Source organism: Mercenaria mercenaria, chromosome 15 (assembly GCF_021730395.1).
Source record: "Mercenaria mercenaria strain notata chromosome 15, MADL_Memer_1, whole genome shotgun sequence".
Lineage (NCBI taxonomy): Eukaryota > Metazoa > Mollusca > Bivalvia > Venerida > Veneridae > Mercenaria > Mercenaria mercenaria.
Genome location: NC_069375.1, coordinates 28,269,051 through 28,281,379, shown reverse-complemented (window position 1 = coordinate 28,281,379; position 12,329 = coordinate 28,269,051). Strand labels below are relative to the sequence as shown.

The following is a 12,329-nucleotide window of genomic DNA, read 5'->3' as shown; positions in this document are numbered from 1 at the left end:
AAAAGGTGGTTAATTTTAGTTTGTTTACATGGTTTTTAATTTTCCCACGACTTCTCGGCGATTCACTGCAAATGTATTACTGCGCCGGACGAAAGGTAACTCTAATAAACAACGGGAGACAACTTAGGTGTCAGCACGTGTACGATTTTTAAAAAAAACATGTCGATGATTATAATTTCTTATCAAATAATGAATCCTATTCAGATATTCGTCTTTAATATTAGAAAATTATTAATTTCTGTGGACATTTGTCAAATAATATTACTTACAGTGGACTACTTTGCGCATCAAACTGGTTTCCGCTTCAGTTGTGAGGCACTTCCGTTATACTTTTTGACAACAATAACAAAACACAAAATGAATCAATAAAGTCACTTATAACCGACTGCTACTTAAATCAGTGTAAGTAAAGTTGTTGTTACAACATTATACATGTTCGTTACGTTATGAGATAAAGTTTATCTTGAACTGCATAATCCATTAATTACGTTTAGATGATATTGCATTTACAACTTATTTGACCCCGTTTTTTTACGTGAATGACAGCATTCTCGTGCAACTCGTGCAAACAGAATTATGAAAAGTATGGTGGAGAATTCAAGGACAAATTATAAATGACATTAAAGTGAGGATAACTGTATATTCGTCCAGTTTTGATCATTGACATTCCTGCTGTTTATTAGTAACTTTTGTGAACAAGATTAGAATGTTGCTTTTGCACATATACACATTGATTGGACCTCTCAACCAAATTTCATACCTTATTTTTGGGATTTTTAAGACAATACAATTCAAAAGTTTGTTGGATGTGTTTTGATATTTAAGTGCATTGTAGTTCATGAATACCAAGTTAAAAATTAATAATGGCAACATTTCTAGGCCTTTATTGTAAGCCACTAGACTTCTGTAACGATAAATGTTTAATGTATTAAGGGAATATACTCTTTTAGTTTTGTAATGTGGCATTCCTTGACCACCGTATCTTTTCTTATGCACTACTTTGTAAACAAACTAAATAATGTGTTTTAGCTCACATATGTGAAATGAAAAGCAAGACAGTGAACTTATTTCACATTCTTTCTTTAAATTAGAATCTGTAGGACATTGATAAATGTTTGGACAAAGTGAAGCACTATTATTTTCGCACCAAAAAGTCTTAATTGTTGACTTTGAATGTACACAAGAAGTCTTTTGTAATTCAACAATAACTTTCTTGTTTCAGTTTTTCTCATTTTTATTTTAGTGAGCAATCCTTTGTGTACTTATAACAGTTGAAACAGTATTCATTTCATTTACCAAAACCTTGTACTTTTTTGCAGGTAAATTTTATAATACCCCACCCACTTTTTTCTAATTTCAAAGTATGCGTCCCCTTAAAGTGGTACAGCGCTAAAACACATATTGAATACATACTAGGGATATATATATATATATATATATATATATATATATATATATATATATATATATATATATATATATATATATATATATATATATATATATATATATATATATACGCTTTATGCTCCACAGTTGTACACGTTATTTCATTTAATGTTAACTCTTTCAGTGTTTACAACATTTGTAAAAATCCCCAAAGGAAGTACTGGTATTACAATCACTCAAGGAAACATGTATTGCTATCTTAGTAAGTATACATAACTGCAAATGTTTTCTATTTACTGATGCGTTCAAGTCATGAACTTGTGTATTGCTGCATATAAAGTGAATTGTTTGACTTTCTCAACATTGGGATAGTAAACCGTCATAAATTTCAATGTTCGTTGTAAAATCGAGTCCTTTTTTTATTAAATTTTATTTATTTCCTGAACATATTTACACAAGTTATTAATATCTAATAGATTTAAGATGAAGTCTTAATTTTGCCGTAACTATTTTTGTATATATAAAGGACAGTTTTAATCCAACATACAAGCAATCTGTCCGTTTATTTTCAAAAATAGCACACTTGCACAGGATTTTATGGACAGCCCTCAAACATATTAACTTTAATTGATATGCTTCAAACAATAGTTTTATTAATACAGGTATTGTTGTAAGTGGGAAGCATCTGTTCACAGAGACCACGCCCCATTTGTCTGGTACATACAACAGGGGAGGGGTTGTCATAAAGTACCAGTCCAAACCAGAACGTATTGAAATTATTGGTCCAATTAATACTGATATTGAAGCTCAGGTAATGAACAGAAATATTTGGAGTCAGTATGATAAAATGGCGGTAGGCGAGACGATAGCCGAGTCCCCATATTGATCGTACTGACCTTACATATTACCATGGGGGTAACTAACAAACCCAATTATTGATGTCTTTAATCTGCTACTTATTTTAGCCTTACCTGACATAAAAATCTACTGATCCTCCACAGAAACATAAGGGGTCACCACTTGACCATCTTTAAGCAATGCAAATGTCAGACTTGTGCTAGCTCTGACCATTTGAATATTACAGAAGGTTCTTTGTTACAAGGAAAACATGTTTTGTACACTAATATGGTTAGACTTGAGAAAATCAGATTTGTTCTGAAAGTTTTATTAGGAAAATCAAATTCTTACGCCTTCTTAAAGACACGAAAATAAAACGTATTTAAGCCGTTGATTCTTCCGTTTTACACAGAAACTTACTACAAAATGCTAACATGTGATTCATAAATTATTTGTAATTATAAAATTGTATAATTGTAGTTTAAGCTGATTGCATGCAATATGATATTTAAAGGTATACCGCAAGTATGGACCGCCGTATGTAGGAGTTGATCCCGATGTGTATTACGAGTACCATATACCAACCACAGCGCAGACTGTAAGTTATCTTTGGAAGACGAAGACTGGTCATTGCAGTAAGACCTGTGGAACAGGTATATACTCTTTTAACCTTTAGCCTGCTTGTCGCAAGTGATTTTGCCTTTGCGACCAGTGCAGACCAAGATCAGCCTGCACTTCCGTGCAGTCTGATCATGGTCTGCACTGTTCGCTTTTCAGTCAGTAAATTTTCAGTGGACACCCCTTTGATAAACAAGTGGTACTGCCCAAATTGAATCATGGACTAATCCATTTTAGAAATTTAGCAGGGAAAAGGTTAAATTGTTGAAAAATGTTACAATGTTATAATCTATTCGACACCTTCTTACTGATGCTCACTGTTGAGACATAGATATCGAGGGCTGAACGCAATACTGTAGTAACTCCTATTGAATAAAGAAGGACTTACAACAGTATTGCGTTCAAACCTCGATATAATCTATATGTAAACGCATTAAGTGCGTACATATGTAAAATTATACCGTGACTATGTTTCTTAAATGTGCTGGTTATTAACAGGGATTCATTTCTATACAACGGGTAAAATGAGTCAAATCCCATACTTACATATTGATGAACATTTTTTTCTCAACGTGCAAACAAAGATCATTTAGCAACATACCTATAACACCATCTTTATTGTTTGAAGGTGAACAATCTCCAATCATTACCTGTGAAAGCAGTGTGTCAGGTACAGTAGACGACTTCAACTGTAATATCCATGATAAGCCTGCAGAAGTGAAACACCCTTGCAACACACATGCCTGTCCACCAAGGTAATGATTTTAAAGTTTTCACTGCAGTAGATCGAGTTTAGTTACCAGGTAAGTGCAAAACATAATGATATAAACATCAGTTATTATGGCGGTTAAACAAACTCGTTTCCAAATTTTGGCAGTATTCCGACCAGTAGAGAACAGGATTCAATGCTAGAAGACAGTGTCATGAGGGAATTGGGGTTTAGCTTGAATAGTTTGTGTTACATAGTAGTAGATAGGAATGGTTCAGTGAATTATTTCAAGTACAGACAGGAAGCATACGGTCTTACACTCTGTTCATTTCTCTCTCTTATAGTTGTGTAATGATCTCATGATGAATTCGTACTTTACTGAAATTGAAAACAGACTGTTATTACTATAATAACTGTCGGCAAATTATATACTCTTCGAATGCGATTTCGGCATTCTCTTGTTTTTGCCGAAAGACACGTGCGCGTTGAGCCACGTCCGAACTGGAACAACGTATTAGACCTTCCTGGTCCGAAGAATGCCAAATTCCTTATCAATAAGAATATTTATCTACACGGAAATTGCTGATAGTTATTACGGGTCGACCTTAAGGAAAATAAAAACAAACGTTTTTAACAGGTGTATGAGATTTAAATGTATATGTTACAGATGGAGAGCTACTCAGTGGGCTAGATGCAGCAAGTCGTGTGGAGGTGGACAACATGACAGGTCTGTGGACTGTGTGGAGGAAAACAATAATGTGGAAAAGGTACAACTATCGCTCATAAAGATTACAACAAAATACATGCAGCTAACGTTATCTTTTTCCTATTTCTTATGAAGTTATTACTTTAGATGTGTACAAACGTTCTACAGAATCGACCAAAGATCTTGTTTCTTTTGCTTAATACTATGCATATCTCTCGATCTGATTGTAAAAGAGTTCGACAGAAATACTACGCGAGGAGTTCGAAAACATCTATTGAAGGCTTAATACAAATTTACCTGCAGAATAATAAGTGTTAATGTTAGTAGTATTTGCTTGCAATTCAAGGTGCTGTCTGCCGGTAGATGTCATGGACAAAGTAAACCAGTGGCCTCTTCAACATGCAACACTGATGCTTGCCCAGGGGTATGGAAAACAGGGGCGTGGTCTGCAGTAAGTGTTGTACAAAAGCAACAGTAGTGCTTGGCTTTAAATCGTGAAAATTGAATTAGTTTACCGTTTTGTTTCTGTTACTTTGCTCTAGACCTGTGAATAAAATGCCAAATGAATACCTTTACCAAAGTGCTATTGTTCATAGAAAATCTAAAGCGACTAAATTTAAAACAATTATTCCTTCTAAATGCAGCTATATTATTTTAAAGGTTCAAAAAATTTAAGTTTGTCAAGGTATATTTATTAATGCATCTTTGCAGTTATGAAATTTTTAAAATTTGCATATAAATGGGGCATATATTTTTGGTTATTTAGTGTTCAGATACCTGTGGTCAAGGTTTAAAGACAAGAACAGTGAAATGTTACGGCAGTGCAAGCTCGAACACTCCTGTGTCTGACTCGGTCTGTCTGGCAGGAGATAAACCATCGAGCCAGGACTACTGCGTGGTTAAACCGTGTCGCACAGATATAAGTAAGCTTTATGTATAATTCTGTTCATGAAGAAAATGAAAACTTTAGATATTAGCTTTTAAATCTGTCACCTGCTATACGTATTTCTCTAGAGTACACGCTTCAATTTTTTTTTATATCATTCTACCAAAATTACATTGATGCGTTCGCTAAAAGGTATGTTCCACAAGACTTAAGGTGGTTCGCGGGGTTCCTACGAAAATTTCGAAGTATGAGATATAAGACTGATATTAGGTCTGTATGTACTAACATCTCCTGTCTTTCATTTGGAGAAAAAAGAAAATCGTTCCGAGTCCACATTTCCTTTGAAGAGCGCCACCTGGCGGCACATGTATTTTTCAAAGGAAAACGCCGTTTTTCTGTAATAATCGCATTAAAATTAATGTTATGACATTTTTTCAAACTCAGGAATATAGCTAAATTCAATGGTATTGTTTACATGTTGATTTTGTAAATTATTTCATTTAGAAAATGCTTAAATGAAGAGATATCCGTAGTAGGGGTGGGGAAAAATAGCGAAAATATTCAATGTATTTCATGACCGTTTAGCCGAAATAAAATAAAACGGAACGGTCAAAGTTCTTGTTTTTCAAATATATTCTTCTTTAATCATTTCTGAACAAGAAAATAAAATAAAAATAGGGGGTCTTCACGGCAGATTTTTTGTAAATTTACTTTTTATTTGTTTTGGTAAAAATAAATGTAAATATTGTGACGTTGATACGCCATTTATGCTGTTAACGTCACACAAACGTTTTGTTCATTATGACCTTTAAAGGTACATTTTTGTATATACAGGATGATGAAAGTACACAAAAATGAAATATTTTTACTAAATAGATTCACATTATTTACAGTGTTAAGTAATTTACAATCTAAGTATATCATCTAGAAATATTCTTCAACGTCAGTTCAACAATTTCCTTAAAGATGCTAATTATTTTGTTTTTATTATTATGTATAATGTCATTTAAAATGATGATAACGGACACCCTTGCCGTTTCTGTCAGGGTATCAAAATTTCAGCCTGTCTCAAATTCTATTAGACTAGCTTTCTGCAAGAAGAGAGTCTACATTCACATGGATTTCTGAATACTGGCGTCGTAATTAGCATTGCGTGCAATCAATACGCATCTGCTAAATTGTTTTATCCATTTTTGAAACAGTTTTAGAGCTAACTTAATGCATGAAGACTTCACTGTAATCAATTCATGGCACATTTTTAAGCCGTGGATCTCCAACGCAATGATCATAGTAATTCATTAAGGAATATATCCAGTCGGTGGTTGCTTGTAGACTTCACTATAATCATTTTAATTATGATACATTTGTGATCCATGATATGCAAAACTGTGAAAATAAATTATTGTCTAATGCTGTTAATTTTGTTAGTGATTGTATGTTTTATTCTCCACAGGTGGGTCTAAGTGCAAAGATAAGGTGGACAATTGCTTTGGTTCCTATGGTGACGCAGTTTGCACGGGCTCGTACAAATCATGGGCACGAGATAATTGTATGAAGTCTTGTGGTGTCTGCGCTGTAAATCCAAGTGGTAGGAACATGCTTTTTTGTAGCTAGTCCTCGTATACAATACAACAGATATGTTCATTTCATCTCAAAGTTCAAGACTTTAGGAACTAAGTCTTGTACATATCAAAAAGTAGCTTGACAACGAATATTTGTTGTTTATAATCGTAAATATTGGAGGAATGCATTTCTTCTATTTAACCCTTACCATGCTGGACACGACTGGTTCTGCCTTTGCGACCCGTGTAGATCATGATCAGCCTGCACATCCGTGCAGTCTGATCATGATCTGCACTGTTCGCTATTCACCCTGTATCTTTTTGGTAAGCACCTCTTTTAACAGTTAATGGTACTGTCCAAATTCTAAGATGGACAAGTTCATTATAGAAATTTAGCAAGGTAAGGGTTAATCAGGAACGGATGTTTAATACAGATGTAAAGGCAAAATTGGCAACTGCTGTAAGGAGCAGTATGACATCAAAAATTATTTTCATGTACTTTATTCTTAAGTTTTTAAAGCGTATGTAGAAGAAAGGATTTTGTGTATTTTCAATTGACCGATTTATTACCATTACTGCCTGGGCGAAGCTGACAGCTTTAAAACAGTATGTACATGAGTTACATTCTTGTTTTTTTTTAATGTTTACTACAAACGGATGTACTATAAAATGCAAATGTATTTTTCATTTATTCAGATTTCGACCCTAACTGCAAAGACGAAGTAGACAACTGTAACCAGTACACGACAGGTTTCTGTACCAGTGGAGCGTACGTTTCGTGGGCGAAATCACATTGCAAGAAATTTTGTGGATACTGCGGAGGTGAAATATTATGTTGCTTTTTTTTATACTCTCGATACGTTTTTGCTGTACTGCTAATCTCGATTTGAGATCCACGGTAATATTACATTCATTTAATTGAGAAGATGTCTATAGTGAATTGATTTGCTCGCATTTACAATTATTTACCGCAGAGAACACACAATTGTATGATAAAATGAATGCTCCTAGTTTCCAAAGTCAGATACAAAATGGCTCTTACATAGACGTATTCGTCGTAATTACGTTTATCATATACCTACGAAATTTCTGTCTCTTCTTACTAACGAATTCAAAACCCTGTATTCAATTCCCACTAAATACAGAAAAATATTCAGCAATGACGTAATGATGGCGACGCGACGTACCACGAGTCAAAACGTTCATCGTTTGAAACGAGTTTTCAGTCTTATGTATCTAACATTATAGTCAATTTCGGCTGATAAAACACTAGAATATTGTAAAAGGGTCATTAAACATTTCCTTGATCTGCGATACGCCTTGTAGGATCCAGACCTGACAAAAGTCACTCGAGCCGAATCCAACATTGCAGATCAAGCTACTGTTGCAATAAGCCTATATTGTATTCACTAACAAATGCGAATTCATCTTTATCCACAGGAGAAGCCGTTACAACAAAAGCGCCTGCAGTGTCCGCCGCTGATTGTCTCGATACGGATAACTGTGCGGCACATGGAAAAAGTGTTTGTACTGAATACGCATCTTGGTCAAAGACCCATTGTAAAAAGTTCTGCAATCTCTGTGAACTTTCGGCAAACTCAGGTAAGTTTGATAAGCGACTATATTTCTACTCTTAACATACATGTTTAGATTATACTAATTTATTTTAGCCCGACTGCGATGAACGTTTGGAGCATATTTGAACCACTATCGAGTCTGCTTCCTGGAAGATCCAATACTAGATGGTGTGGTCGTGACCCCAGTGAGGCTCGAACCCATGACCCTCGGGTTGAGCGGCCGACGCAACAACTACACCACCACTCCCCCTCGAACATATATATTTGGAGTATTTGTATTTTATAATGTCTTTCTGGGGCTTAGATTAACTGAGTAGAGGTAAACTATATCATTCAGTCACGTACATGCGTTTGCTCTATGGCATTAGCTAGCGATATACTTTTGTAGTCAAGGTAAGTTTTACCTGAGCCTCTGTTTTATGTAAAGGGCGTGCTGTTTAGAAATTGAGTTTGTACTAGTTATAAAACAAGGATGATGTTAAATTCTAGAATAACTGATCACTCTTTTCACCACACTCGGTCGAACAGACAAGTATGCCATGAGTAAAGAATCTAAATCACTAAATTACGTATAAGAATTGTCATTAATAGTTCATAAGTCTGCTGGGTGTGCCTCAAAACATTTTCAACTACTTCTGCTTAACTTCCATGTACAAAACTGGAAATGGAGTTATAATCTAAAACGAAACTTAATGTATTTTGATCAGTTACGTTTTATTACAATACAAGCAGAGGCAGATAATAGCAATATTTGTGAGGATACGGCGGACTGTGGGGCATATGGGTCTAGTATCTGTGAAATGAAGGACTTTGTTCATAAGCACTGTCGCCGACACTGTGGACTTTGTCAAGGTCTATTAACTGTTGTTGTCTGGTGCAGGAACTATTCATACTTTGGATATATTTTGTTCTTCTATTTGCGATTGCAATTTCCTTTTAAGGTTTAGGAGTATATCACCAAAACACAGAAATATTTTATAAACGAATAACATCGTTACCAATATTTTACTTAACCATTACATGTTCTGCCGTACTGTCTCGTACGGAAAATATTCTGAAAAAGTTATCCCCCTTTGAAAATGAATGCCATTTGTAAAAAAATAAAAATAAACAATTGCTCAAAAACTGTGTTCCGCTTAGTTATGTGAAATTTCAACACTCGCATGTTATTAAAAATGAATCAAAACAAACATGTGTAACAGTTCTTTGAAAATGGTGAGTTTTTGAAGGCGTTTGACTGCCCGGAAGTGGGGCCCCTTTAGGCAGTCCTTTTTTCCGGAATTCAGTGTTTATATTAGTATACTGACACTTGTTTTGTTGTTTTTGTAATGATAGCGTGTATATTACTCTACAAAACAAGTGTCAGTATACTGATATAAGCATTGAATTCCGAAAAAAGACGGTCTAAATAGGCCCCACTTCCAGACAGTCAAGCGCCTTTAAAAACTAACCATTTTCAAGGAACTGTTACACATAATCAGGTGGAACACAGTTTTCAGCAATTGTTTATTTTTATTTCTTTACAAATGGCATTCATTTTCAAAGGGGGACAACTTTTTCAGAATATTTTCAGTACGGGACAGTACGGCAGAACATGTTATGGTCAGGTAAAATATTGGTAACGATGTTATTCGTTTATAAAATATTTCTGTGTTTTGGTGATATACTCCTAAACCTTAATATCATATTTACTTTTCAACTCATATTTAGTTATAATTTCATTTTACCGCAAGGGGTCTCTTTGGCCGAGTAGATATGATATGACCGCTGACTTCAACAGGCGGTTAAGCTTACGGTCGATTAACTTTTACGTTTATATTACAACATTTTGAAAGACTTAGGAAAAACAAATGTATGACTTAAGGATTATGAACACCAAAAAGTCTTTGCTGCAAAATCAAAATATCGTACTAGAGTTTACCACCAAGACTAATTCTTTGAAACAAAATTTAACAAGCGGTTAGTTTAACAGTCGGTTAAAGTTTCGAACAACTGGACCCTGGTGGTTGTTTCCATTACTGTACAGCTGTTGTGTCTGAACGGTGTAGTGGTAAATGGTTTATAATTGTAATAAATTAATACCAAAGTAATAATTCTATTGTATTATTGCATGGAAACTATTTGTAGTCTTATATAATTCATTGTCAGTTTAACATTTAGCTGGGCTTTTGAGGAATGAGTATGTGACGGTATATATTATTATTACAAGAAAGCGTGGTACTAGTATTTATGAAAATATTAAATCGTTCTTTTGAATTACGGTCTTGAAAAAAAAGCTTTTTTTTTCTGAAATATTCAACATAAATAAAAGCCTGGTATATTTTAACCAAGTTTAAAACAAATTTAATGAAGAATAATAAATTTGACACGTGATATTACTTTTGACAGAAAATAAAACCATGCTAAACGAAGACATTCAGAATTACTTTAACGAACTATAATGTTAATAAATGATTCGAATTCCTTTTTATTGGAAGTGTGTACTTATTATTTTTCAAAATGACTTCCAGGTTGCATAGACCAGGAAGATAACTGTGCAGCGTATGGAAGTGGTATGTGTACAAGCTACAAACCATGGGCAAAATCTCACTGTCAGAATTTCTGCGGACTATGTAACAGCAGGAAAAAGCGTAAGTAACTGCTATGAATTATAATTAGGTGTAAAATCGCACTTCATATCGCCATGTTAGTGTGTGGCGATAGACATTGTATAATGTTTATGCCTTAATAAATTAATCTTGAATCTTCATTCTTGGTAATATATAGTTGAGTAATATTTCTCACAAAAAAAACAACTGAATACAAAGAGAAACGTTTCCTATCGAAATGTTGTATGCTGTATAGAATTTGTAAAGCCCATGGTATTTCTGTAATGTATGTTCATCTTGTGGCTAAATATAAAGAATATGTGACATGTCCATGCACTTTAATATTAATTTTCTTTTATCAGGCGAGGCTGATGGATCTGGACCACCACCGCTGATTGAAGGTATATCTTTCATAACAAGACAATATGACTATATTTTTCATAACAAGACAATATGACTGAAATATTCTATTAAAAAAATAATTTCACCGTAGTATTTACTGTTATGGTTATAAGCTAATTATGAATTCTAATCAACAGGTGCCATTCTGAAACCCGTGGTTCACGAGGAAGACATGTTAACAAATGAATTGCTGGCAGTAGAGAATGGTGGTATTTATGATGACGATGATGATTACGTCATTTCCGGCTTAAATGAAGAGGAAAACAAAATACCACATCTACCATTATGTAGTACTGTTCGAACCGAAGTCAGTGGTCAACTGGATATTCTTGGAAAGTTGTTACCAGGTACGCGGGACATAAATGTATTGTCCTTTGTAAAACCTAATTTCACAAAAAGATTCTGTATTTGGTTTACTGGTTGTATAAGCAGTAAGTAGTCAAAAATAACTTCATTTTTTGTGTGTTATTTGTTCCTGTTATTTTCGTTGTTCTTGGTTTAAGTAGAATTAAGTCGGTGAAATTTGGCATTGCACACATGATGTAGTTTATATCATTATGGAATATCACGACTGTATTAATGGCGTTAGTTTACATTTCGTTTATGCCATAAAAAGTGATATTTGCGCTTTGTTCATGGATCATTCAAACTGAGCAATATTATACGTTTCAGCAGGTATATTTTATTGATGTATGAATAAAAACAATACAATATGGCATTTCATATTTCAGGTTTTCTGTGTGAACAGGTTATAGCTTTACCTTTAGACAGTCGTGTACTTCTGAAGTTCACTGACTTTAATGTGGACTGCGACATGGGTAAATTCAACATTAACTATCGTTTTTGGGCACTTATCAGCTCGAGTCTCCACTGTAGGCCACCTGCTTAGCTCAATGGGGAGAGCTCAGATCTACGGGTTATTTCGTCCTCCACCTCTGATACATGTGGAGAAGTTGACAGTTACTTGCGGAGAACATGATAAGTACTGGTACAGAATCCAGGAACACTGGCTAGGTTAACTGCCTGCCGTTACATCTCTGAAATACTGTAAACCC

General features: G+C 34.4%; 1 protein-coding gene across 2 annotated transcripts in view; it reads left to right on the top strand.

Annotated features, from left to right (window-relative positions):
* LOC123549785 (A disintegrin and metalloproteinase with thrombospondin motifs 18-like) overlaps positions 1–12,329 on the top strand; it is a 32,184-nt gene that overhangs the window by 17,479 nt on the left and 2,376 nt on the right. For both annotated transcript variants that reach the window (XM_045338186.2, XM_045338177.2), the window contains exons 17-30: positions 1,574–1,651; positions 2,052–2,200; positions 2,741–2,879; positions 3,473–3,599; positions 4,221–4,320; positions 4,606–4,710; positions 5,026–5,182; positions 6,599–6,733; positions 7,404–7,529; positions 8,148–8,309; positions 10,795–10,914; positions 11,235–11,273; positions 11,412–11,621; positions 12,006–12,092. In XM_045338186.2, coding sequence (XP_045194121.2) covers positions 1,574–1,651; positions 2,052–2,200; positions 2,741–2,879; positions 3,473–3,599; positions 4,221–4,320; positions 4,606–4,710; positions 5,026–5,182; positions 6,599–6,733; positions 7,404–7,529; positions 8,148–8,309; positions 10,795–10,914; positions 11,235–11,273; positions 11,412–11,621; positions 12,006–12,092 — 1,734 coding nt within the window. The remainder of the gene's footprint in view (positions 1–1,573; positions 1,652–2,051; positions 2,201–2,740; positions 2,880–3,472; positions 3,600–4,220; positions 4,321–4,605; positions 4,711–5,025; positions 5,183–6,598; positions 6,734–7,403; positions 7,530–8,147; positions 8,310–10,794; positions 10,915–11,234; positions 11,274–11,411; positions 11,622–12,005; positions 12,093–12,329) is intronic.